Here is a 26,136-nt window from a genome sequence, read left to right on the forward strand (position 1 = left end):
GGGCAACTGCACGTTCAACATTCCAATAGGCCAATTTTTTGAAATCTGGCAATTTCAGATGTCTATGAACATCATTATGTGCCATCACGATCTCAACAGGATTGGTACTTTGTTTTGATTTTTTTACCAGAACCTTTATTATCAATTTATATGTCTCTGTATGATCTTTAATCATTATAGCTGATGATCTTTAGCATGTTTCATCATTTGTACGCTATGTAAAGTGACATAAACATGGATGGTGTTACCTAATGGGCTGGAGAGTTTCAAAATCATGAGTTGTGCATGATTAAGTGGTGTCGGGACCTCTCTCCTTCATTTATGGCCGTGGGTACCTGGCATAGCAAGAAAGGAACACCAAAGAAGCTGCTAAAATGGATGGGAGAAATTTCCAAAACATGTTTGGCTATTTTTAAAAAAATCAAGTGTATTCGAGAAAGAAAATAATTGTAGAAGTTTCATGGAGTAACAAATTAGAAATTGTCGCAAGTATGTGTTCATTTTCATGGAAGTTCGTCCAAGATCCTGGATGAGGCATTGTTTCTGCAGTACGTATCCAAGTGCTTAGGGATGCCTTTCGTGAACGAATTTAGGTTTTTAGAGTGAGCAGCTTGATACTTTTTTGTGAATGTATTCGAGTGGGTGAGATACTGCCCACCTGTTCTAAGAGGTCATGGTGTGGAAGCTTAGCACTGGGTCTGTCCTTTATTGAGGCAAGAATAGTTTAAATACACCAACTTTCATCTATGTTGTTGGCAGTGCATGATGCATCATGATGCATCTTGTCTAGAAAAGGATAATTATATTTGTATACAGAAAAATAAAGCTGCTGATACTTGAATAAAAAAGCTTTATTGTTCCGTGACATGCCACAATTTGATCTTTTGTGCTTGCTATCGGTTTGACTAACTTTGCATTAGTTCATATGTACATGTCGTATGCATGACTTCAATTTGGATGGACAATGAATTATGTATTTCACGACATGCAATAATTTGATGACCATCATGTTTATCTAATTTTATGTTAATCTAGACGTGCGTTGCAGGTGCACACTTACTAGTGTACCTAAATAGTTCATTCGCACTATCTTTATTATCTTAATATGCACACATGTCATCTCATTAAAGGTCCATCACAACATGCATGATCAATTTTTTTCCGTTATGAGTTGATCTCATGCACACATCCCACCTTATCACATATGACACCTCATCAAAAGTTCACTCAGCATGCATGGGGACATATTTTCTATTAGATTATGCAACTTATACCCAAATATTTTCGGACTACACAATAATTTAATACAAATAATATGTTTTTTTAGTTTATTTATATATTATTAATTCAATTATTCATGTTTCATACAATCAAACCACAACCGCTCATCGCAGTAACGCGCAGGGTCTTCTGTTGTACTATATCTAAGTAGCGAATCTAACTAATCTATTTCTCTCAACATGTAAAAATGCCATCTGAGCATGCAACATTACAAAAACACCTCATCATGCAAGCATGCAAACATGCATGTTCCATTATATCAAGCTATTTGTATTTAATAAATACTTTGGAACTATACAATAATATATTGTAATAAATCATATGTATTTTTAGTTTTAGTTATCATATTATTACTTCAAATATTAATGTTTTTATGCAAACTAATCTTATTAAATATATTGCAAAAACATTTCCGCAACATTGACAATATTCATATATGAATTTGTCTTTTTTTCCTCAATATGCATTTCGAGTTTGGACATGAAATTTTTAGGGATTGTATTTTTTCAGATTTTTTAAAACATTGAAAATTGATTTCTTGAAATTAAAGCATGGGAGCACCCCAAAAACGGGAGCACATGATATTTCCTTGCAAGTTAGGGGCGGGTACTGTGAACCGACGAGATGGCTAGTCATGCTGCGACCCTCCTATGGATGTGTTTGCTTACATTTTCAATGGAGCATGGCCTAGTGGAGCCTGTCTCAGTGGTGTTTGTTTAAGGGTATACAGGCTCTAGGCCATGTTCTGCATGTCGTTTGGTTGCATGCATTTATCCCAACTCGTACCCTCCTCGTAGGGTAAATTGCACTAGGCCGAGACTGCATCTCAGAAAATGGTTGATCTGAGCGTTCTTGACGGGTCTAGCTGATAGCGCTTTAAGTTTCGCGCGAGGCAGATTTTTCTTTTTTGAGGGGGAGCGCGAGACAATTTCTACATGCAAGCCAGGCAACCAAACAACTTAGTACTTAGCCTGCCAGAGTCTGGTTGGGCTTGATTCAACCTATCAAACACATCATATGTGAATTGTGCGCATGGTTAGCGGGGGAGATAGGAAGGAGAGAGACGACCCAAGATTTTCATCCAACGACCACGTGTTGCCCAATCGCATGGCTGGCCAGTGACCGATCGATGCCCGAGATAGGTCACCCGACACAACCACTGGCAAAAAAAAGGGTTAATTAGATAAATGCCACTCCAATTATGGCGATTCATAAAAATGCCACTACAATTTCTAAACTTTGAAAATGTCACTGCAATTTTTACAAACTTTGAAAAACACCACTGCAGACTTCGAAAAATTTCATTGGAAATGACATTTTTCAAAGTTTGGAAATTGCAGTGGCATTTCTAGGAATCGCCAAATTTGAAGTGGCATTTTATGTAGTTGTTGTACGAATTGATGTTAGGAAGGACAAGCATTTTTTTTGGAAATACTAACGCCCACATGTGTGGGCGTTTGCATCTCGCCCACACGCATGGATCCACGTTCGTTTGTGGTTGCACGAATCTTGGCATGTTTATGGTGCCACGTAGGACTGAGCTGGTGTGTGTGCATTCATTTGGTCGCCCACACGAGAGGGGCCGTGTGTGGGCGTTTAGCAGTTCGCCCACACGTCTGTTTTCACTCACGCACAAGGGTTGGTGTGTGGTCATTTGCTATCTCGCCCACACGCCCGTCTCCTCTCTCACACCCAAAACTGCCAGTTGCCATGTGTTTTGCAATATATATGGCAACTACCCTACTGTGCTTGTAAGCAGATGTCAACTCTTTTTTTTACCCAAACATGTCAGTTGCCATGTGTTTTGCAGGGTACACGACAACTACCCTAGTTCCTTGTAAGCAGATGGCAACTCTCTCTTTACCCGAAACATGTTATTTTTCCATGTCTCTTTGTAGCGCTACACGGCAACTGCCTAGTCTTAGTAAGTGGCAACTCCTAAGGTTTTCAAATCATGGCAACTGTAGTAAACTAGACCATACATGGCAACTGCCTAGTGTTAGTAGGTGGCAACCATTAAAGTTTTCAAATCATGACAACTATAGTAAATCAGACCATGGCAATAGCTGCGGTTGTCCAAAATGGCATCTGGCACTTGACCTGAGATGGCAACTGCAGTTGAGTAACCATGACAACTGCAGTTAAACGGACATTGAAGTGGGTCCGGACAATGGCAACTGCGGGGACGCATGGTGACTATCACACGGGGCATGCGGGACCGTGCGACAGGTGGCTAAGAGAGGTCATGTGGGCGTTATCCATTGTGCCCACATGTAGACGTGTGAGAGGGACCGCGAGAAAAAAAACGTGTGGGCGCTAATTGTTTTGCCCACATGTAGGCGTGTCGGCTGATCCTTTTAGACACCACATAAAACGTGTGGCCAGATCCTTTAACGCCCACACATGTGGGCGTTATCGATGTCCTTTTTTGTTTCCTGTGAAATTCGTTAAACACCTAGCTATCTGTATTATACTAGGATCAGTTAGGATGGTACTGGAGCTGTTTTGAGAGAGATGAAGTCTAGAGATGTTTTGAGGGTGCTAGGATCCATTTGGAAGAAAATCAAAAATACTCAAATGACAAGTCCAAAAGAGTTGATAAAAATTCAAATTCAAACCAAATATTCAATAAACCTTAGGAAAAAGAAAGTTGTTAAAATCAAGGATGTCACAGCAACGATGTATGTACCTGAAACAGCACGGAAGACAAACAGCGTGGAAAACCTCACTTGCGTTGAGCACACTCGTGTTCTCTCGACCCAGCGACGGGCACGCTGGACACATCCGCGACCCGATCCACCCACCAGACGCGGCCACTCGGTCCCACTCCTCAGCCCTCTCTCTCGTCTATCCGTCTTCCTTCCGAGCTCGACAAAACAAAACGTGCAGGTTACTCGTGCCGGTAGCTTCAGTCCTCCACGTCTCTTCTCCCCTCCCCCTCCCCCTCCCCCTCCCCCTCTCCGATCCACCGACCCCTAAGGTCCTCGCGGCCGAGTCAGCCATGGCGGGGGCGATCCGCGTCACCATGGAGGTGGGCGCAGACGGCGTCGCGCTCATCACCATCTGCAACCCGCCAGTCAATGCTCTGCACCCCATCAGTAACGCCCTCTTCTCCGTTCCTCTCGGGGTGGGTTTCCGTAGGGGCTCCTCCCGCTAGTCTAATGCCGTGCGCCGGTTCGGCTCTCCCCGTGCAGTCATCCAGGGGCTCAAGGAGAAGTACGCGGAGGCCGCTGATCGCGACGACGTCAAGGCCATCGTGCTCACTGGTGAGATCCTCTTCGCTGGTGGACTCTGTTTATGTAGTTGTTGGACGAATCGATGTTAGGAAGCAGTGGCAATTTTTTTTGTTTTGTTTTCTGTGAAATTCGTTAAACACCCAGCTATTTCTGTATTATACTAGGATCAGTTAGGATGGTACTGGAGCTGTCGCCATCGTGTCGTTTCGTTTGTGCTGATCCCAGTCATCTTAGTGGTGGCCTTGGTTCTGTTTTTCAGTCAGCGTTGCTCGAGTTATTTTTACGATGCTAGCCGCTTGGCTGAAAGTGGGAATCTCGCTAAAATTGTTAACTGAAGTACGAAGGGAGCTCCCCTACTTCTGCACAAAAGTGGGGAGCGGGTGTAAGTGTTTCTACTGGAAGGACATAGCCTGACTATAATCTGGATAGGAGACGTATATGGTACTATGACTGACCTACCACAATAAGAGGCATACTACTTTTTTTGTCACTGCACACACAGAGGGGGCCTTATGGCGCAGTGCATTCGTGGGATGTGGGCAAGGGGTTAAAAAAATCAATTCATGGAACTTGCTATTTCTGATACTTCTTGCTATTCTGGATTATTACTTACTTTAAAATTTTATAGGTGCTGCGGGGAAATTCTGTGGAGGCTTCGATATCAATGTCTTCACAAAAGTTCATGAGACTGGTAAGGGGTGTCTTCATTTGTACGGTTGGTAAATTAATTGTCCACAACCTAGCTTTTTTGGACAAACTGTTCTATTTTCTTACACGTTGAACATGGGTTTGCAGGAGATGTGTCACTTATGCCTGATGTATCTGTTGATCTTGTATCAAACATGATGGAAGGTTTGGCATTTTTGTTTCTAGGTTCTTCATAGTTTCTATTATTTATGAATGATGTGAAAGCCTCTTTACATGCAGATGGCAAAAAGCCTTCTGTTGCTGCAATTCAAGGCCTTGCTCTTGGTGGTGGTCTAGAGTTGATTATGGTCTGTCATTTTTGTTGCTGTCCCATAGAACATTTTTACAGTGGTTTATTATTTTTAACCTGTAGCTGAACCTAAGTCCTGTTTGTCATATAAATGACATTTTTTTTAAAATGGTCAGGGTTGTCATGCTCGGATATCTACCCCTGAAGCTCAACTTGGATTACCAGAGCTAACTCTTGGCGTGATTCCTGGATTTGGAGGTAGGGAATTAGGGATACATCTTTTTCCGGCAGCTTGAAATAATGATTCTATTTGCTTGCTTTGTATTGGGTTCTGAAACCTTTTCACTTATCATGTAGGAACTCAGCGTCTACCGAGGCTTGTAGGTCTGCCCAAAGCAATAGAAATGATGCTGGTAAGTCTAATCTATCTTCTGTGTAACTTGTTATGCTGCCCTAGCTGCGTCAAATAAACTTTGTCTCCTTATAGTTGATTAAGATATGCAAAGTACATTAACCAAGAGGCATATAATAGTAAAGCCAATTTTAAGTTAGTGGCTTGAGTTATATTCATTCATATTCAACCATGATAGTATAAGATTTTCAAAGAACAATGAATTTTGAAAAGCAAAAGCATAAATAAGAATCTCATTTCAAATTGTTAATGCCTGGTACATGTATGTAGCTCCGAACATATTAGACACCCAATTTTTTTTTTGAACCAGCAGTGTGTATTTAATGATCATCTGGAAATTAGTGTCAACCTATGTTCTTTCTTACTCCTATCGTGTTCAATTATAATTAATGCATTCATAACATTTGCTTCAGCAATCGAAGTTCATTACGGCGAAGGAAGGAAAAGAACGTGGTCTTATTGACGCGCTTTGCTCCCCTGATGACTTGATAAAAATTTCACGTTTTTGGGCTCTGGAGATTGCAAATTACCGCAAACCTTGGATAAAATCTCTTGGCAGAACAGATAGGCTTGGTTCACTGTCTGAAGCTCGTGCCGTATTAAGTATGGCAAGACAACAAGCAAAGAAAGTTGCAGCAAACATGCCACAGCACCAGGCCTGCCTAGATGTTGTTGAAGAAGGTGTACTATATGGAGGCCAGGCTGGTGTTTTGAAGGTTTGAATTTCCTTTTTGTCTTAGTACATACTTAATACTATCTATGTGCTTCTCTTAGTTAAACAGTTAGCTGGGCACCATATCTCCCCAGAACTTCTAGAGATTAGGCTGGTCTTATTGTGTCAATTGAGAATTATACTTGAAGGGGTGTGTGCGTGGTGTGTGTGTGTGTGTATGGTGGTGGGTGTGTGGGTGGGTGACGGGGGGAGGATGGGTGGGGTGGGGGTGGGAATACACTTATACTGAAGGTAGATGCCACTGCCAATATGCCCTAATTTAGTAACTGCTGATAAGCATAAGGTAAGAAAGCCCCTAAGCAGCCATGTCTCTACAGTCAGTTTCTCAGAAGAACTTAGATTTCTTAGCTGAATTATGCCCAGGGTAACAAATTAACTTGACAGTTATGTTGGTATCAGTGCTCTGCATGACTTATGCTCCATTCGGCATAGTGTTGGATTATGATAATCCAGCTTATCTACGCAGTTTTATCTAGTTTACTGTTTGTTTAACCAACTTATCCCTACTTCCAAAAGCTTCTTTAGCAGCATATTATAAAACAAGTTCAGCACAACACAATTTAGCAACCACAGGCCGAGCCTTAAAAATAATACTAACAAACTTCGATGTAGACAACAATTGTTTCTTTGTTCTGTTCTTATTACTTATACATGTGTTTAGTGAATCTACCTAAATAATGCAGGAAGCCAAGGTTTTCAAGGAGTTGGTACTATCAACAACGTCAAGGGCACTTGTCCATGTATTTTTTGCCCAGCGTTCCACCACTAAGGTCGTCCTCCTATTTACCTTCTCTTTTCCTGATTCACTTCTCATGTGTTGCCACTGTCTTAATTTTGCAGCACATAGTTAGCCTAACTTGGAGATACTTCCAATTCCTTTGTTTTTAGTTATTTTATAAGCAGTTACAGTGCGTCAATGCCTATATGCAACTCCTTGGTTATATTTATTTCTACTATCAGAGAACAAAAGTGGAACTTTTAGAGCTCTTTTAACTTTCTAAATGCACTAGCATACCTCTAAGAGGTAAGAGCAGACACATCCAAACTGTCTGCCGGTATTGGTAACAAATAGTATTTTTTTGCTAACCTGCTACTACCGTTAACTTTGGTCTCCTTACAAATGGAAAGTGTAATTGATTTACCTTAACCTTGGTAATTACAATCACCCATTAAAAAGAAAATGGATCATAGCTAATCTTGTTTTTTCAGTTGTAGAACATAACTAAACAATATGTACAAGCATGTGCTATCACATGTGATGTTACAAGTTCCTTTGAGTACAGCCTTTGCCCACAGACGCATGTCGTTACAAGCTTTTATTATTTTTCATGTAATCAAATAAGTACTTCAAGACATTTTCAGTTTTTCACCCTTCAAATTAACTATGTGAGAAGCAAATTCTGCTACGTGAGAAGCAAATGTTGGATTCTGAAATATAATCATGTAATTTTCATATTTGAATAAACCCATAGCTCCCCTGCAAAAAAAGAACAAACACATAGCTCATATGCACCACCATGTTTGAAAAAAAAATACTTCTTCGTATAGTAGGAATGCGTAGCAATATTTGCGTATTATCAACTGGTGAATTTTCAGTTATATTATTTCTTTTTATGCTAAATATCCAAATATATAAGCCAGTTGTACCTATTTAGGTCATGGAACTTGTCACCTTCTAGGAGCGTCTTAATTATTTTCAAACTTCTACATGTATGCTTACTGCAATATTTCCCCTTCTGTTCTTTGTGACCTAAATTAATTTCTTGTCCATTTATTTGTGTGGGTGTTAATTTTTGTTTGTACCACCATCCAACCAGATTACGTTACAGAATATGATACATGATCTTAACTAACCATGCAACCAGACTACGTTACAGAATATGTATGATGCATGATCTTAACTAAGCTTTGCTCAAATTGCATGCCATATGTGAACACATCAAAGCTAAATTGATGCAAGGATGCCATTTGATGTGTCAACTTTTGTTTTGCCCTCTTTGGTTATTTGTAACCTGGTGCGCTGTCTGACTCTTCCAGTTGATTTTTTTAGGTACCAGGTGTTACTGATATTCAACTCAAACCTAGGAAAATAAGAAAAGTTGCTGTTATTGGTGGTGGTCTTATGGGCTCTGGAATTGCAACCGCCCTTCTTGTTAGCAATATATCTGTTGTCCTCAAGGAAGTAAACCCTCAATTTTTGCAAAGGGGACAAAAAACAATAGCAGGTCAATTTTGTGAAACTACTGTAGCATTTATTGGGAAATTCTTTCTGATAGATTGGATTTTGATTTCTTGTTGGTGTAATATTTAAACATCAAGTTATTATAAATGATGTTACTGAACAACACCGATGATCTTTTGCACAGGAAATCTTGAAGGCCTTGTCAAAAGAGGCTCACTGACCAAGGATAAAATGAGCAAGGCAATATCACTTCTCAAGGGTGCATTGGATTATTCAGATTTCAAGGATGTTGATATGGTTATTGAGGTTGTCCTCATATAATTTATGATTTACTCAAGACAAATAGTTGTGCATATTATTTAGGGTCCCTCTAGTGTGTGAAACTTATATTCATGACATTGTAGTGCATTAATGAATCTTATGAAGGTTTCCATAAAATTATTATTAGGGAATTTTGATAGATGACATTGATATGGTTATGCGATCTATTACATAGTCACATAGCACATTTGCTTGTTAGGTTCTTATGCCACAGATCTTCTCTTGCAGGCTGTTATTGAGAAGGTTCCTTTGAAGCAATCAATTTTTGCTGACATTGAGAAAATCTGCCCACCACATTGCATACTTGCAACGAACACGTCCACCATTGATTTGAATATTGTCGGCGAGAAGACAAATTCTCAAGATAGAATTATAGGGGCTCATTTTTTCAGGTTTTTCTTTATCTTTTGAGTTATTTTTTAACACTCCCTGATAACTAGCAGTTTTCCAACTTAAGAAGTGTGCTTAGGACTTATGAATCAAGGCTACTGGAACACTTCACATCATAAAATTTGTTAACACATGCATGTAACTATCGAATCATTGACACCATATTTGGAATTTAACTGCATGCATCTAATTTACGGTGGGAAAGCAAACTTATTCTTCATAGATGGAAATTTGATTGTTATGCTAACAATGAAGTTATCCTTAGCGCTAAGTGTCAATGTGTGAACTTTTCATGGAAGTTCCATATAATATTCTAAAGTTACTAGATGTAGGACAGGGCTATTCTTGGTGTTGCTTTACTGCATGATAATTTTTTCCGATGCTAATACTCCTTACAATTCAAACACAAGGCAATGACCGAACAAAACCTTTTCACAAGTATTTTTGCTGAAGGAATATCCAAAAATAAATCATAACCTGTTCTTCCAAATGGATAACCATCATCAATTCCTGCAGGAAAAAAAGAGTATAACCTATTGTTCTGCTCTTTAATCAATAGCAAAATGATGTTTACATGTCCCAAACGACAAGTGGGCAATTTTGTTTGATTTAGCACAATTTCAAGTTAGATGCCTTCATAAGGTAGTAGATGTTACAACATGTTCTTATAAGAATCTATTTTGGGAAGTTATGAGAAGCTATTTCTATTGAACTTTCATACAAATGTTCGGGAAATATGTTACAGACATGGGATTATGGAAATAACACTCCTTGAATTTTACTAAATTGGATGATACATCATTCCTTAAAGCTTTACTTGCTTATTGAGAAGGCGACTTGCTAATGTTATGTTATTTACAGCCCTGCTCATATTATGCCCTTGCTTGAAATTGTCCGGACGGAAAGGACATCCCCACAAGCTATCCTTGATCTCATTACAGTTGGGAAAATGATAAAGAAAGTCCCTGTTGTGGTTGGCAACTGCACAGGCTTTGCAGTAAATCGTACATTTTTTCCTTATGGACAAGCTGCTCATCTTCTTGTTAGTCTTGGAATTGATCTTTTCAGAATTGATCGAGTAATAAGCAACTTCGGCATGCCAATGGGACCTTTTCAGTAAGTGCTTCGACTCTGTTTTTATGTTCATGTGTGGTATAATGGCCAATGGTCTCAAATTAAGTTCCTTATGTGAATGAGCATGCAAATGTTCCGATTCAACTATAGACAATTTGTTTTCTATTTTTTGATGAAAATGTTCCAGTATGTATTGTCTGTTCACTTACCTAGAATAAAATAGATGCAACCCACTTCAGAGCAATTTTACTATAATGTTATGGTCCACTATGAGTCTATGAGCATGTAGTTGTGATAATATTACTCTAGGAAAAAAAGGCAACTTATTAGGATATTTGCAATCCACCTAAAAAAAAGAATATTTGCAATCAAAGAATTTGAACTTAATCAATAATAATATATGCACAAATATATAGATCAAGCATCATTTGCTTTAAATAATATTGTAGTATCTGTTAAATAGAAATTGATGGTGAAAGCTGTGTTCTGCTTTAGAAACCATGTCGATGTCAAAACAATTAACTAACACTCAATCATCTTTGGGATATGCTTGCTGTGCCTTAGCTAGCTTACTAAAATGAACAGAACAGTGCAGTGTTCAGGCATCATCCATTGACGCTTTCAAAAAATTAATCATGATTCACATGAGTTCTTATGCTTGCCTGTTCCCATTCCCCTGCAGACTCCAAGATGTAGCTGGATATGGAGTAGCCTTGGCAGTAAAGGATATATATGCAGCTGCCTTTGGAACACGGAATTTTCACTCTGGTCTAGTGGAACTGATGGCGAAGGATGGGCGGCAAGGTATGCTTCTGAACCTGCTTTCCCTCCAGCTATGACTAGAGTGATAGTTACTGCACCATTCCCGTATATGCATTTTTCACTTCAAATTTCCCTGTTACTTTACAGGAAAAATCAATGGAAAAGGTTATTACCTTTATGAGAAGGGTGCGAAGCCAAAGCCTGACCCTAGTGTTCAACATGTGATCGACGAGTACAGAAGACAGACAAAGAAAATGCCGGGTGGAAAGGTTTCTCTTCCTCTTTCTAACTTTCTGTTACGTTGTTTCTGCATTTACTAAAAAATGTCGTGCTATCTCATTTGTTAATGGAAGGTTTTCCTAATATTGATACATTGACTTGCTTGCAGCTTGTTACTTTATCGGATCAAGATATATTGGAGATGGTTTTCTTCCCAGTCGTTAATGAGGCATGCAGGGTCATGGATGAAAATATGGTGATCAGGGCTGCTGATCTTGATATTGCATCTGTCCTTGGGATGGGCTTTCCCAAGTACAGGTAGGCAGCAGCTGCTTATCTCCTAAATCCTAGTTAACCAATGACAATCTGCATTCAATCGAAATATGATTACATTATATATACAGGTTTAGATTCTACTGCTGGCTATATGCTGTTATAAATTATGGACCTAATTTAAGTCTTAGGTAGCCGCATTGTCTGTCATATATCAGAATGGATTTAACAGCAATTGATTAGGAGCAGTGGCGGGTGAGCGGCTGGTGGGCATGCACTTGGGAAGAAAACGGAGGCCTGTGAGGGAATAAGTGGTGGTAGGCGAGTGGGAGAGCGTCGAGCGTGGGCGTGATCCATGGGAGCATGCGAGCATGGGCGGGATCGCTTGGGAAGCAGCGCGATCCAGCTGTGTGGGGGCGGGCAGGCAGCAGTTGGGGGCGGCGATTTCCGGCGGCGCTGGCTTTAATCCTAGGGGAGCAGGGCAGGTTTCAACCTGAGCACATGTAGTGAGTGAGAGCTTCACGTGGGGGAGACGTCTGTGGGTTTTGACCGGAGGAGAGCAGGTAAAGCTGGAGCGAGTAGCCGTTTGGAAATTCCCCAAAAAGCTAATTATAGATTCTTCTCCCCATCGGAACAATGAGTACGGATGGAAAGCAGAGCAGATAGGGAAGACCGATCCAGAGAGAAATTGATCTGGAAGAGACCGATCGATCGATGGAAGGATGCGCTGTGGCGTCCAGAGTGGAAAAAAAACCCTTAAACCGTGAGCTCTGATACCATGTGAGGAAGTATGCAACTTGTATTTCCATGAGGTCATAGGTCGATATATATACACGTATAGGTGTGGTAAATATGCAGAAAACCCCTTATACAATGAGGATTTTACACGGCTATATATATAACTACAACAAGCACTTGAAGCTAGTGAGTTAGCTCTATACCTGATTGTTTTTAAATCGCCATGTTCTTTCCTTCTGCTCATTTTAGCTGATAGTTTTAATGATACTCAAGCAGATGTTCTTTCCTTCTGCTCAGTTTAGCTGATAGTTTTAATGATATTCAAGCAGTTTTTAGTTAAGTAAACATATCTGCAAGCTATGATTTACCTAATGTACGATACAATCCCTGTTAGTTGTAGTCCTCTGTATGATATGTATTTTGTCATTATTATTACTGTTAGTTGAAGGTGTGGTGGTTACTTTGGAGTATTAGTTGTAATCTGTAGTCTTTTGATGAAGGGGTGGCCTCATCTTCTGGGCTGATACGGTTGGAGCATCCTATATACATTCAAAGCTTAGCAAGTGGGCTGAAATTTACGGTGACTTCTTCAAACCATCATCATACTTGGAGGAGAGAGCGAAAAGCGGCCGACCACTGGTACACTCTTGCATTCCCCCTCTTTCTGATGGATTATCTTAACCTAACTGACTGACTATGTCGACTTGTTGCATATAGATTTTTGCGATTACATTTTACATACAAATAATGATGAACATAAAACATTTAAGATCATCCATGTCTAATTATTGTACGACTTGTTTAATATAATCTGCTGTGTCATTGCTAGAAATTATTTGTTAACTTACGATTTTCAATAAATTTTCTTTCTGACTGTCAACTGTTGTCAGTCTTGTTTTGTTGAGGCTGTTCGTTGGCACACGAAACTACTTGCATAGTACTACTAACCATGCAAAAAAAAAAAAACTACTTGCATAGTACTACTAGTTGGGAAGCTGGAAAATTACTGGGTGGATTTTCTTTGGGATATGTTCTGGGTTATTTGTTAAACAGAGAAAAATCTCATAGTGGTGGTTCCAGAAGTTACATATGGTAACGGTGTGATGGCAAAAGTTCAAACTGGAGCTTAAGTTGTGGCCTGTACCCATACTGCGCATCTTTAGACAATCATTTTAGGGCCATCTTATCAATTGGTTGAAATATTGTGTTGCTCCTTTCCTTTGGGTTTTGCAACGTTAAGCCTGTCAATCTTGTTGGAAATTAAACATGCCAAAATATCCGCAGGGCGCGCCGAAGATGGCTCAGCAAGCTCCGACGAGGTCACGCATGTGAGGTTCAGCATATGGCACGGTTTTTGCTTGAACAGCATCAACACTGCCTTCGGCACATATGTGGTGGTACTCAGAAGGACCTCCAGGGCTGATACAACAATCAGAATAAATAAATGTCTTAAGCATACAGTTCTGATTGTAGTTCCATAACTGTAAATCTGTAACTATATGGTACTGTGATTCTGTCACAAGTACTCCCTCCGTTCCTAAATATAAGTCTTTGTAGAGATTTCACTATGAAACACGTACGGATGTATCTAGATGCATTTAAGAGTATAGATTCACTCATTTTGCTCCGTATGTGATCCATAGTGGAATCCCTCCAAAGACTTACTCTCTCCGTATGCTTGTCTAGACTTATGGCACTGCGGCCGCCTCTCTCTCTCCGTATGCTTGTCTAGACTTATGGCACTGCAGCCGCCTCTCTCCGCCAGCGCCTGAACCCAAACCCAACGAAATTTACCCACCATTTTCCTTCTCTTTTCACAGCATACAGATCTCGCTCGCTCGTAGGCTTCGTTTGTTTGGTGCAGCTGCAGCTAGTCCGCCCGAAATCTGACGTCTTGGGGCAGCTTCAGACTGAAGTCTCTCTGCGGTCTCGCAGAGGAGACGGAGTTGGTTATATACTCGATGTTGTTTAATACGTAGTATAATAGTAGTGGTTTGATTAAACCACTTTGCATGATTATGGACTAAAGCGTTCCTCCCTGCAAAGGTTAATTATCACCGGTGCATTCCACTCTTTGCAAAAAATACAAGTTTATGCACTTCTGTTTTGGGGCTATGCGGCTTCATATCGATCTTGTCTGGTTACAGGAACTTCGTAGGCTGGTAATTACGTATTCGCAATTTCAAAGCAATTAGTTCATTCGGCGTCCTCCGGTTGTACCAGGGACATGTACGCTTAGTGTGGTGATCAGTGTGTTCGCGGTCGAAGTCACCGGTGACCAGGCAACGAACTCTTTGGTGGCCTCAAGGCTGAGTCGAAAACTTGAGGAAACCTGTGTATAAGATAGGTATTACAAACATATTGTGTAAAACTCCATCACCAAAGTGGCTGTAGTTTAGTGGTGAGAATTCCACGTTGTGGCCGTGGAGACCTGGGCTCGAATCCCAGCAGCCACACTATGTTTTCTTCTTTTTTCCTGCATCACATAAATTGTAAGTTAGTCTACGATCAAATTGATTGTTACAAACCTTTGGCACAAATCATTGCTTTTTATCATCTAAAAATTATATTTTCCTACATCACATAAAGTTGATCAAAGTATAATATTTTCCCTTTTATTTTTCCTGCATCACATAAATTGTAATCTGATATGACTTTGTGTGTGTACCGGCACATTTGCATTTCTTGTATATGAGGTCTCCTTGTGTTGTTCTGTGCTTGTCATTTCATTTTCTGTGATCAAATTATGGTGTTGGCACCATTGCAAATGACTGTCCCTTTTGCATCAGTAACATTGGTTGAATGGTAGCTGATACTACAGAATCCGGTACCCTTTATGATCAAATAAGAGAGACCATATTTTTCCTTTGTTCACTGCACTATTGAGCCAGATAGACATCTCCATGTTGACCAGCTTATGAAAAAAAGCGGAAACACTCACTTAAGCTAGATTGCATATTTTGTTCTGATTTTTTTCATCCATGCTCTTTAGTTGATTCATGCTCTAACTTGAGATCACGCGGTCATCTACGACGTATGATCTGATTATGCCATGAACAATTGCAATAGCATGTCTTCTGCTGTCGTTGGGACAATTCTCGCAAGTGCGCTGATGAGTAATTCAAGCATGAACTTTTTGTGCGTCAGCCAAGTCTGGTGTGTGACTGATGAATCTTAAAATTCAGCGTGTGTTCCCTTGATGAAGAAATACATGTCATCGTGATGAGTTGCTATGTGATCTGATGGTATTTTGAACTATTGTTGTGTTGAGCCGATTAGTTTTAATAAATTATTGATAATTGTTGCCATGTTGGGAAGTGTTGCTAGTGGGAGGAGCAACCGAACAAACTTTAAGTGGGGAGGGATCCTAGTCGAATGCTTCCATGTGGGGTAGAATGGAGACAAGGGGTTTACCCAAACCCTGCAGGGATTATACCCACCAGGCAGTGTCAGAGCTTAGTGAGGGCCAACCCGGTCCACCGCCCCCAGCCCAGAAGATTTTTTTCGGATAAGCCCACCTTTCATAGCCCAGGGACCGAGTAGGAAACCTGTGTGCGGGACATTGTACCGTATTACAAACGTTTTGTGTAAATTTGTATCAATAAAGTGGGTGTAGTTTAATGGTGAGAATTCCACGTTGTGGCCTTGGAGACTTGGGCTTGAATCCCAACAGCCACAATTTATTTTTAAAATTGCAAGTGAGTCTGAAGTTAATTGTTCTTGATTGTTGCAAATCTTTGGCATGAATAATTGCTTTTATCATTTAATGAGATTCATATAATAGGATATGAATTTGTGTGTGTATGGGCACATCTGCATTTCTTGTTTATGGGGTTTCCTTGTGCTGTTCGTTTCACTTCCTGTGATAATCAAATAATGATGTTTTTTTGCAGGGAATCAAATAATGATGTTGGCGCCATTGTAAATGACTCTCCCTTCTACATCAGTAGTACAAGTTGAATGGTAGTTGGTACTACACTTTCCAACTGGAAATCCAATTCGGCTCTTGGAAGCATATGCTCTTGCCCACCAAAAATATTTTTTTGCAAATGTCATTTAAAAAAAAGTTGTGTTCATTGTCACACCAAAACGCTACCTGTAAATTTTAAGGAGGAAAGCTTAAGTATTTTAATCTATGCAAAAAAGGGAAACAACAAGTCCAACGAAAAATGTTACCTTCAAATGTACATTTATTTTGTCTTTTTTCACTGACGAAGCACCGGCATCCCGTTTTGCATGAAAATTGGCAACCACACTTGTTACACTAACAAGAATATCTGTAAAAATTCAGAATTTTTATTTACTATTTATTTTGAATTTACTATTCATTAGGGATCATATCCACCCACAGCCAAACTGCCCTCCCATTTCCTGCCCACTTTATAATCAAATAATAAAGACCATGTTTTTCTTTGTTGATGACACTATTGAGACACATAGATATCTCCATGTTAACAAGCTTGTGAGAAAAAGGGAAATACTCACTTAAGCTAGCTTATATATTTTGTTCATTTTTCTTCTTCCATAGATGCTCTTCAGTTGATTCGTGCTCTAACTTGACATCGCCCGACCATATGCAATGTAAGATCTAATGCTGCCACGAGCAATTGCAATAGCATGTCTTCTGATGTCATTAGGACAATTCTCGCAAGTGCGCTGACGAGTAGTTCAGGCATGACCTTTTTTTCATCAACCAAGTATGGTGTGTGATTGATAAATCTAAAAATTCAGCTTGTGTTCGCTTGATGAAACAATACATATTATTGTGATGAGTTGCTATGTGACCTGATGCTATTTTTAACCGATGTTGTGTTGAGCTGGTCAGTGGTAATAAATTATTGATAATTTTTGACATGTTGAGAAGTGTTGCTAGTGGAGCAACTGAATGTACTTTAAGTGGGGATGAATCACCCCCCCCTAGTCGATTGCTTCCTTGTGGTGTAGGATGAAGGCAAGCAGGGTTTTGATCCACTAGGCAATGGTAGAGATTAGTGAGGGCCAACCTGGGCCACTACCCCCAATCTAGAAGAATTTCCCTAATAGACCCCACTTTGTAGCCTCAAGATCCAGTAAGTCACCTGTGTGGGTACCGTATTACAAACGTTTTGTGTAAAATTTTATTAATAAAGTGGTTGTACTTTAGTGGTGAGAATTCCCCGTTGTGGCCGTGGAGACCTGGGCTTGAATCCCAGCAGCCACATCATATTTTTCTTTTTCTTTTTCTTTTTCCTGTATCACATAAATTGTAAGTTATGGTTTCTGAAGGAAATATGCGTTAGAGGCAATAATAAAGTTATTATTTATTTCCTTATTTCATGATAAATGTTTATTATTAATGCTAGAATTGTATTAACCAGAAACTTAGTACATGTGTGAATACATAGACAAACACTATTGTCCCTAGTATGCCTCTACTTGACTAGCTCGTTAATCACAGATGGTTATGTTTCCTAACCATAGACATGTGTTGTTATTTGATGAACGGGATCACATCATTAGGAGAATGATGTGATGGACAAGACCCATCCGTTAGCTTAGCATCATGATCGTTATAGTTTCATTTCCACTGCTTTCTTCAAGACTTGTACATGTTCCTCAGACTATGAGATTATGCAACTCCCGAATGCCGGAGGAACACCTTGTGTGCTATCAAACGTCACAACGTAACTGGATGATTATAAAGATGCTCTACAGGTGTCTCCGAAGGTGTTTGTTGGGTTGGCATAGATCAAGAATAGGATTTGTCACTCCGTGTAATGGAGAGGTATCTCTGGGCCCTCTCGGTAATGCTCATCACTATAATCCTTGCAAGCATAAGACTAATGAGTTAGTTGCGGTATGAAGCATTACGGAACGAGTAAAGAGACATGCTGGCAATGAGATTGAACTAGGTATGATGATACCGATGATCGAATCTCGGGCAAGTAACATACCAATGACAAAGGGAACATGTAGGACCTTGAGAAGAAGTAAGTAAGTCTAGAGGGGGGGGGGTGATTACACTACTTGACCAATTAAAAACTATGCCTTTTCCCAATTTTAGTCTTTGGCAGATTTTAGCTATCTTAGCATAAGTCAAGCAATCTTCACACAATTCAAGCAAGCATGCAAAGAGTATATAAGTAGCGGAAAGTAAAGCATGCAACTTGCAAGAATGTAAAGGGAAGGGTTTGGAGATTTCAAACGCAATTTGGAGACACGGTGATTTTTGAGCCGTGGTTCCGATAGGTGGTGCTATTGTACATCCACGTTGATCGAGACTTCAACCCATGAAGGGTAACGGTTGCGCGAGTCCACGGAGGGCTCCACCCAAGAAGGGTCCACGAAGAAGCAACCTTGTCTATCCCACCATGGTCGTCGCCCACGAAGGACTTGCCTCACTAGTGGTAGATCTTCACGAAGTAGGCGATCTCCTTGCCCTTACAAACTCCTTGGTTCAACTCCACAATCTTGTCGGAGGCTCCCAAGTGACACCTAGCCAATCTAGGAGACACCACTCTCTAAGAAGTAACAAATGGTGTGTTGATAATGAACTCCTTGCTCTTGTGCTTCAAATGATAGTCTCCCCAACACTCAACTCTCTCTCATAGGATTTGGATCTGGTGGAAAGAAGATTTGAGTGGAAAGCAACTTGGGGAAGGCTAGAGATCAAGATTCATATGGTAGGAATGGAATATCTTGGCCTCAACACATGAGTAGGTAGTTCTCTCTCAGAAATGGTAAGTTGGACGTGTAGGTTTGTTCTGATGGCTCTCTCCACGAATGAAGAGGAGGTGGAGGGGTATATATAGCCTCCACACAAAATATAACCGTTACACACAATTTACCAATCTCGGTGGGACCGAATCAACAAACTCGGTGAGACCGATTTAGTAAATAATGTGACCGTTAGGTTTTCGGTGGGACCGAAATGCAAGTCGGTAGGACCGATATGGTTAGGGTTAGGGCATAACATAATCTCGGTGAGACCGATTACACAAACTCGGTGAGACCGATTTTGGTAATAAGCTAACCAGAGAGTTGGTCAGGCAAACTCGGTGGGACCGATTACTCAAACTTGGTGGGACCGATTTTGGTAATAAGTTAACCAGAGAGCTTGCATTGTAATCTCGGTAGTACCGATTGCTCAAAATTGGTGAGACCGATTTTGATAATGGACATACACAGAGAGATTACAATCCCATCTCGGTAAGACCGAGATCCCTGTCGGTGAGACCGATTTGCCTAGGGTTTGTGGCAGTGGCTATGACATCTGAACTCGGTGGCGCCGGATAGAAAGAATCGGTGGGGCCGAGTTAGACTTTTGGTTTAGGACATATGTGTGGATGTGGGAAAGTAGTTGAGGGTTTTTGGAGCATATCACTAAGCACTGTGGAGCAAGAAACTCATTAAGCAACACCTCATCCCTTCTTGATAGTATTGGCTTTTCCTATAGACTCAATGTGATCTTGGATCACTAAAATATAAAATGAAGAGTCTTGAGCTTGAATCTTGAGCCAATCCTTTGTCCTTAGCATCTTGAAGGGGTTCCACATCCTTTAGTCCATGCCACTCCATTGTTGAACTTGTCTGAAATATACTAGGTAAAAGTGTTAGTCCAACAAGAGATATGTTGACATTAATTACCAAAACCACCTAGGGAGCACTTGTGCTTTCAATCTCCCCCTTTTTGGTAATTGATGGCAACATACATCAAAGCTTTAGATAAAGATATAGAGAATAGTAAGCAAAGCTTTGGAAAGACATGTAACAAGCATAGGCTCCCCCTACATGTATGCAATCAGGTGAATATGGAATATAAAAGCATGTGAATGCATGATCATGACAGAGTAGGCAATGTGTTACATGTATCTTGGCCATATGCATCAGAGCGAAAAATATAAAAAAATACCTTCATGCTCATGAGTCCTTCTTGCAAACAGTATGTACATCAGCAAGAGTTCCTCATACACATGATTGTGATGCATATACTTACCTTGTGGTCTTGAGTTGGCTTAGGATGGAATGAACCTGCGTAAACAAGGTTAGATAACACAGATACACCTACTAGCCAGAGCAAACAGAAGAAACCACAAGAATACCAAGACTGGGATGACATGTAGAGAGTGAGTACTAAGTACCACATTGGATTAGACATGTCCCCAAAGGTAAAGATATGCAATGAATTTAAATGATTTCTTTCCCTTAGGTGCCTTGCTCCCCCTGAATCTAGCATGGGATACTGGGAGAAGATAGGGAACAGAAAATCAAAGCTGAAAGGAACAATTGAACAGAGCTAATGCAAGTAAGCACATATGAACATGTCTTTCCCCTCAAGAAGACATGTGGCATCTCTCCTCTTGAACACCAAGCATCTGGGATCCTTGAGGATTACCCCTGGAGATCTCTCTCTCCCCCTGTGGAAGTGATAATCTCTCTCTCCCTTTGGAAGTGATAAGCTTTGATGTGATCTCTCTCTCCCCCTTTGACATCAATTTCCAAGAAGGGCCTTCTGGAATTTGTCGTGAATGGGTTTGGTCCATTAGTCACAGTACAAAGCACTGATAAATGTGATGCTTGTAGAGGACAAGATTCATTGAGTGGAGCTGGATCATAAGTAAAGATGAATAAGTGGCAAATTGTTTTTCCTGTTGTGAAATCGGTGGCACCGAGTGGTATGCGTCGGTTGTACCGAAAGGATTCGGTTGGACCGAAAACAACAAATCGGTGAAACCGAGTTCATCGCAGAGAAAACATTTGTCACCTCAACTCACTAGACTAGTAAGATCTCACAAAGATTTGCAAGGAATTAACTGAATGATATGCAATGAATTGGATGCAGGAAATGCAGAGCAAATAGAAAAGAATGAAATCTAGATGAAGTTTTTTTGAAAGGGGAAACAAACATGCATGAGACAAATGCAAGAGCACAAAAAAGAACACAAGAGAACTTCATCTAGAATTGGTCGGCAACAAAGTCACCTATGTTAGAGTATATTGACTTAGGAGTCAAGTGAGATCACTTGATCATAGGTCATACTCATCGTTTAAGCTCAAAATGGGGTTACCATTTTTTCGTTTAAGCATCTTGATGTATTCACATCTTGTCGAGTTTCTTTAACTCATGTCTTGGAGTAAAGCTTCTCTAAGATGGAATGAAATACCTTGGGTGGTGGTGTTGATCATGTAGTTGAACTTGTGTGGGTTGCTCAAGGTTGATTGTAGCTCATCAAGAGTTGGGAGCACCACTTGGAATTTGAGTTCATCTTCCTACATGGGTTAGTTCTTGCAAGGAAGAGCACTTGTGTATCCAAAATAACAATCATGAAACATAACATAGAATTTGTCAAAGGATATGTTTGAATGGTTCCGTGCTTCCTTGTCTTCAACCACCATAGTGTAGAGACTTGGTGATGTATAGATTGCTTAAGATATGAGTAGATTACAATCTCATGGAATTTGATTCAACCAAGTACCTACATGGGTTAGATAACATGCAAGATGCAAATATATCCAAGACATAAGATTTTCATCATAAGAGAAATATCAAGGATTAGTCATAAGATCATGTATTGCATGTATCCAATTGAGTTTCTACTCCAAGTTTGAAACATCAATGATATTCAGTTCTCCTGTCAACCTGCAAAACACTTTCTCATCAAGAGGTTTAGTGAAAATATCCGCTAACTGTTTTTCGGTGCGAACATGCTTAAGATTAATGTCACCCTTAGCAACATGATCTCGAATGAAATGATGACAAACTTCAATATGCTTAGTTCGAGAGTGTTGCACAGGATTATGAGCAATTTTGATAGCACTTTCATTGTCACAAAGCAATGGAACATGTTTCACATATATCCCATAATCTTTAAGAGTTTGGGTCATCCAAAGTAATTGAGCACAACATGAACCAGCGGCAATGTATTCCGCTTCGGCGGTGGATAAGGATACCGAGTTTTGTTTCTTGGAAGACCAAGACACAAGAGATCTACCAAGAAATTGACAAGTACCCGAAGTGGACTTTCTATCAACCTTGTCTCTGGCATAGTCCGAGTCGGAGTAGCCAACAAGATCAAAAGAGGCCCTCTTAGGATACCAAATGCCAAGATTTGGTGTGTGAATTAAGTATCTCACTATCCTTTTCACAGCCTTAAGATGACATTCTTTAGGAGCAGCTTGATATCTTGCACACATGCACACACTTAGCATAATATCAGGACGTGAAGCACATAGGTATAACAATGAACCAATCATAGAGCGATAAACCTTTTGATCAACCGGTTCACCATATTTGGTCAAATCAAGATGTCCACTAGTAGGCATGGGTGTAGACATACCTTTGCATTCTTGCATATTGAACTTCTTGAATAAGTCCTTAGTGTACTTCGTTTGAGTGACAAAAGTACCTTCCTTAGTTTGCTTGATTTGCAACCCAAGAAAGAATTTGAGTTCACTCATCATTGACATCTCAAACTTCTCCGACATTAGCTTTCCAAACTTCTCACTAAAATGAGGGTTAGTTGATCCAAATATAATATCATCAAAATAAATTTGGCATACAAATAATTCTCCATTAACCCTTTTAGTAAAAAGTGTAGAATCAATTTTTCCAATTTCAAATCCTTTTTCAATAAGGAACTTGGTTAAGCATTTATACCAAGCTCTAGGAGCTTGTTTAAGACCATAAAGAGCTTTGCGAAGTTTGTAGACATGATTGGGTTTCTTAGGATTAATAAAGCCGGGAGGTTGTTTAACATAAACTTCCTCCTCTATTTCACCATTTAGAAAAGCACTTTTAATGTCCATTTGGTACAAGGTGATATCATGGTGATTAGCATAGGCAAGTAAGATGCGAATGGACTCAAGTCTAGCAACGGGAGCATAAGTCTCACCATAGTCCATACCTTCGACTTATGTATAGCCTTGGGCGACGAGACGTGCTTTGTTGCGAACTACTTGTCCATCTTCATCTTGCTTGTTGCGAAACACCCATTTGGTACCGATGATGTTGTGGTTGTTGTCGGGCTTCTCAACCAATGTCCAAACTTGGTTTCTCTCAAAGTTGTGTAGCTCTTCATGCATAGAATTTGTCCAATCCGGATCTTCCAATGCTTCTTAAACCTTCATAGGTTCAATGCTAGAGATGAATGAATAGTGTTCACAAAAGTTAGCTAAACGAGTTTTAGAGCGAGTGATTCTCCCGGTTTGAATATCATTGTAGATTTGCTCGACGGGATGGTCTTTAGCAATTCTCGCTCGAACTCGTGAAAGCTTTTGCTTGGGTCTTGGTTGAACATCTTCTTCATCTTGTTCTTCTTCTTGGCATTCTTCATTATTGGCGTTGTCATTCTCTTGTCGTGGTGGGGAAGGAGGTTGTTGACGTTCTTGATGTACATCCTCGCTTTATTCATCTTGGTGTGTCCCACTTGTGGATGCTTCCGTATCAACTCTTGGTTCACCTTGTCGTGAAGTAGAAGCTTCCACTTGGATGGACGAGGTACTCTCCTTCACCTCCGTTGGACGAACCTTGCCAATAGACAAGTCTTGGATTGCTTCTGAGGGGTCTTTGTCTCCTACATCAATTGGCAATTGCTCTACTTGCGAGCCGTTAGATTCATCAAACTTCACATCTACCGTCTCTTCAACCTTTCGGGTGAAATTGTTATAGACATGGTATGTGTGAGAGTTTGAGCGATAACCAAGTAGGAAACCTTCATGAGACTTAGGAGCAAATTTAGAACAATGATGGTTATCAAGAATGTAGCACTTTGAGCCGAATACTCGAAAGTATCCAACTTGGGGTTTGTTGTCGGTGAGAAGCTCGTATGCCATCTTGCCGAGTAGCTTGTGAAGATACAAGCGATTTGTTGCATGACAAGCTGTCTCAACCGCTTCTGCCCAAAAGTGCTTCGACGTCTTGTACTCATCAAGCATCGTTCTTGCCATTTCAATGAGCGTCCGGTTCTTCCTCTCAACAACTCCATTTTGTTGAGGTGTGTACGTAGCCGAGAACTCGTGTGAAATCCCTTCTTCGTCAAGAAAGGTGTCCACATTTGCGTTCTTGAACTCCGTTCCGTTGTCGCTGCGAACCTTCTTGATCTTCACTTCAAACTGATTTTGAGCCTTCCTGGCGAAGTTTTTGAAGATCTTTTGGACCTGCGATTTGTCATCGAGAAAGAACACCCATGTAAATCTTGAAAAATCATCAACTATAACTAGACCAAAAGAATTTCCACCGAGACTTTTGTAAGCGTTTGGACCAAAGAGATCCATGTGAAGTAGCTCAAGTGGCCTCCTTGTGGTCATGATGTTCTTCACGGGATGCCTTCCTCCAACCTGTTTACCTGCTTGACAAGCGCTGCAAAGTCTATCCTTATCAAATATGACATCGTTAACACCGAGGATATGATTTCCTTTAATAAGCTTGTCAAGGTTTCGCATGCCCACATGACCTAATCGTCTATGCCACAACCAGCCTTTGGAGGATTTAGCGATGAAGCAAGTTCTAGGTTGAGCCTTTTTAGTGAAATCAACAATGTAAAGATCACCTCTACGTATACCGGTAAAGACCATTTTATGATTATCTCTATGAAATACTTGGCAATCTACTTCTATAAATAGGACATTTAAACCAAAATCAGCAAGTCTAGATACTGAAAGTAAATTGTAGCCAAGAGATTCGACGAGCATACCATTTTGTATGGAGCTATCATGTGATATGGACACCTTACCGAGGCCAACCACCTTACCCTTTGAGTTGTCACTGAAAGTGACATACTTTCGAGGACTATCATTATCAGCAAGCTCACGAAACATGTCTTTATCTCCGGTCATGTGATCAGTACATCCACTGTCAAGGACCCATTCCTTTCCTCCTGACATATACCCCCGAAGATTTGCCATAAGACCAAAATGTCTCATTGCATCATCAAGATCAAAGTCACTATCATCATCCTCATCATAGTATCCATGTTCAACATCGTCATGTGGTGGATCAAATCCTAGAGAGGGTGATTCGTTAGAGTGATTTTGACAAAAATCTTGTCTATGAATTCTTATAGCTTTGGAAATAATATCACTAATAATACCAACATTTCCTTTGGCACGCATAAGATTTGTAAGCTCGAATAGACGATCACCAAACATAGGATCACTAGTATTCATTTTACTCAAAGCAATAGACTTATGGAGAATTTCATCAAGATTTTTCAAAGAATAATCAGGAAATCATTCCTCAAGAAATTTCCATATAGTGTAGGCACACTCAAGAGTAGGCAGTTTTATAATCAAGTTTCTAGGCAAGCCTCTAGTGATAAGATTAACAGTTCTAACATTCCTAATCATGTCAATAGACTCATCAAGGGTAGGATGCATAGGATCAACACAAGGTGCACAAGGACTAGCAATGTACTTGTTCAAATGATATTGATTGAAAATTACAAGCATCTCATTTTTCCACTCATGAAAATACTCTCCATCAAGAATAGGCACTCTATGTCTAAGACTCCCCAAAGTAGACTCATCCATCTTCCTCGAATGGCGATTAAACCAAAGCAATGGAGACCAAAGCTCTGATACCACTTGTAGGACCTTGAGAAG

The 26,136-nt window shown here is 40.2% G+C and overlaps 1 protein-coding gene and 1 non-coding gene across 2 annotated transcripts; both read left to right on the plus strand.

The window, feature by feature from the left end:
• Positions 1-4,204: 4,204 nt before the first annotated feature.
• On the plus strand, positions 4,205-14,042 carry LOC119325551 (peroxisomal fatty acid beta-oxidation multifunctional protein-like). The gene is made up of 18 exons (XM_037599281.1): positions 4,205-4,379; positions 4,476-4,547; positions 5,146-5,208; positions 5,313-5,369; positions 5,445-5,512; positions 5,631-5,712; positions 5,812-5,867; positions 6,280-6,582; positions 7,283-7,369; positions 8,650-8,824; positions 8,966-9,087; positions 9,331-9,494; positions 10,354-10,608; positions 11,249-11,370; positions 11,476-11,597; positions 11,717-11,865; positions 13,059-13,197; positions 13,843-14,042. Exons 1-18 carry the CDS (start codon positions 4,283-4,285, stop codon positions 13,888-13,890), a joined length of 2,181 nt encoding a protein of 726 aa, XP_037455178.1. The 5' UTR covers positions 4,205-4,282; the 3' UTR covers positions 13,891-14,042.
• Positions 14,043-14,942: 900 nt separating this feature from the next.
• TRNAH-GUG lies at positions 14,943-15,014 on the plus strand. The gene has a single exon. It is a non-coding gene; the product is annotated as a tRNA-His (tRNA).
• The last annotated feature ends 11,122 nt before the right edge of the window (positions 15,015-26,136 follow it).

The sequence above is a fragment of the Triticum dicoccoides genome, chromosome 6B, assembly GCF_002162155.2.
Source record: "Triticum dicoccoides isolate Atlit2015 ecotype Zavitan chromosome 6B, WEW_v2.0, whole genome shotgun sequence".
NCBI classification, from domain to species: domain Eukaryota; kingdom Viridiplantae; phylum Streptophyta; class Magnoliopsida; order Poales; family Poaceae; genus Triticum; species Triticum dicoccoides.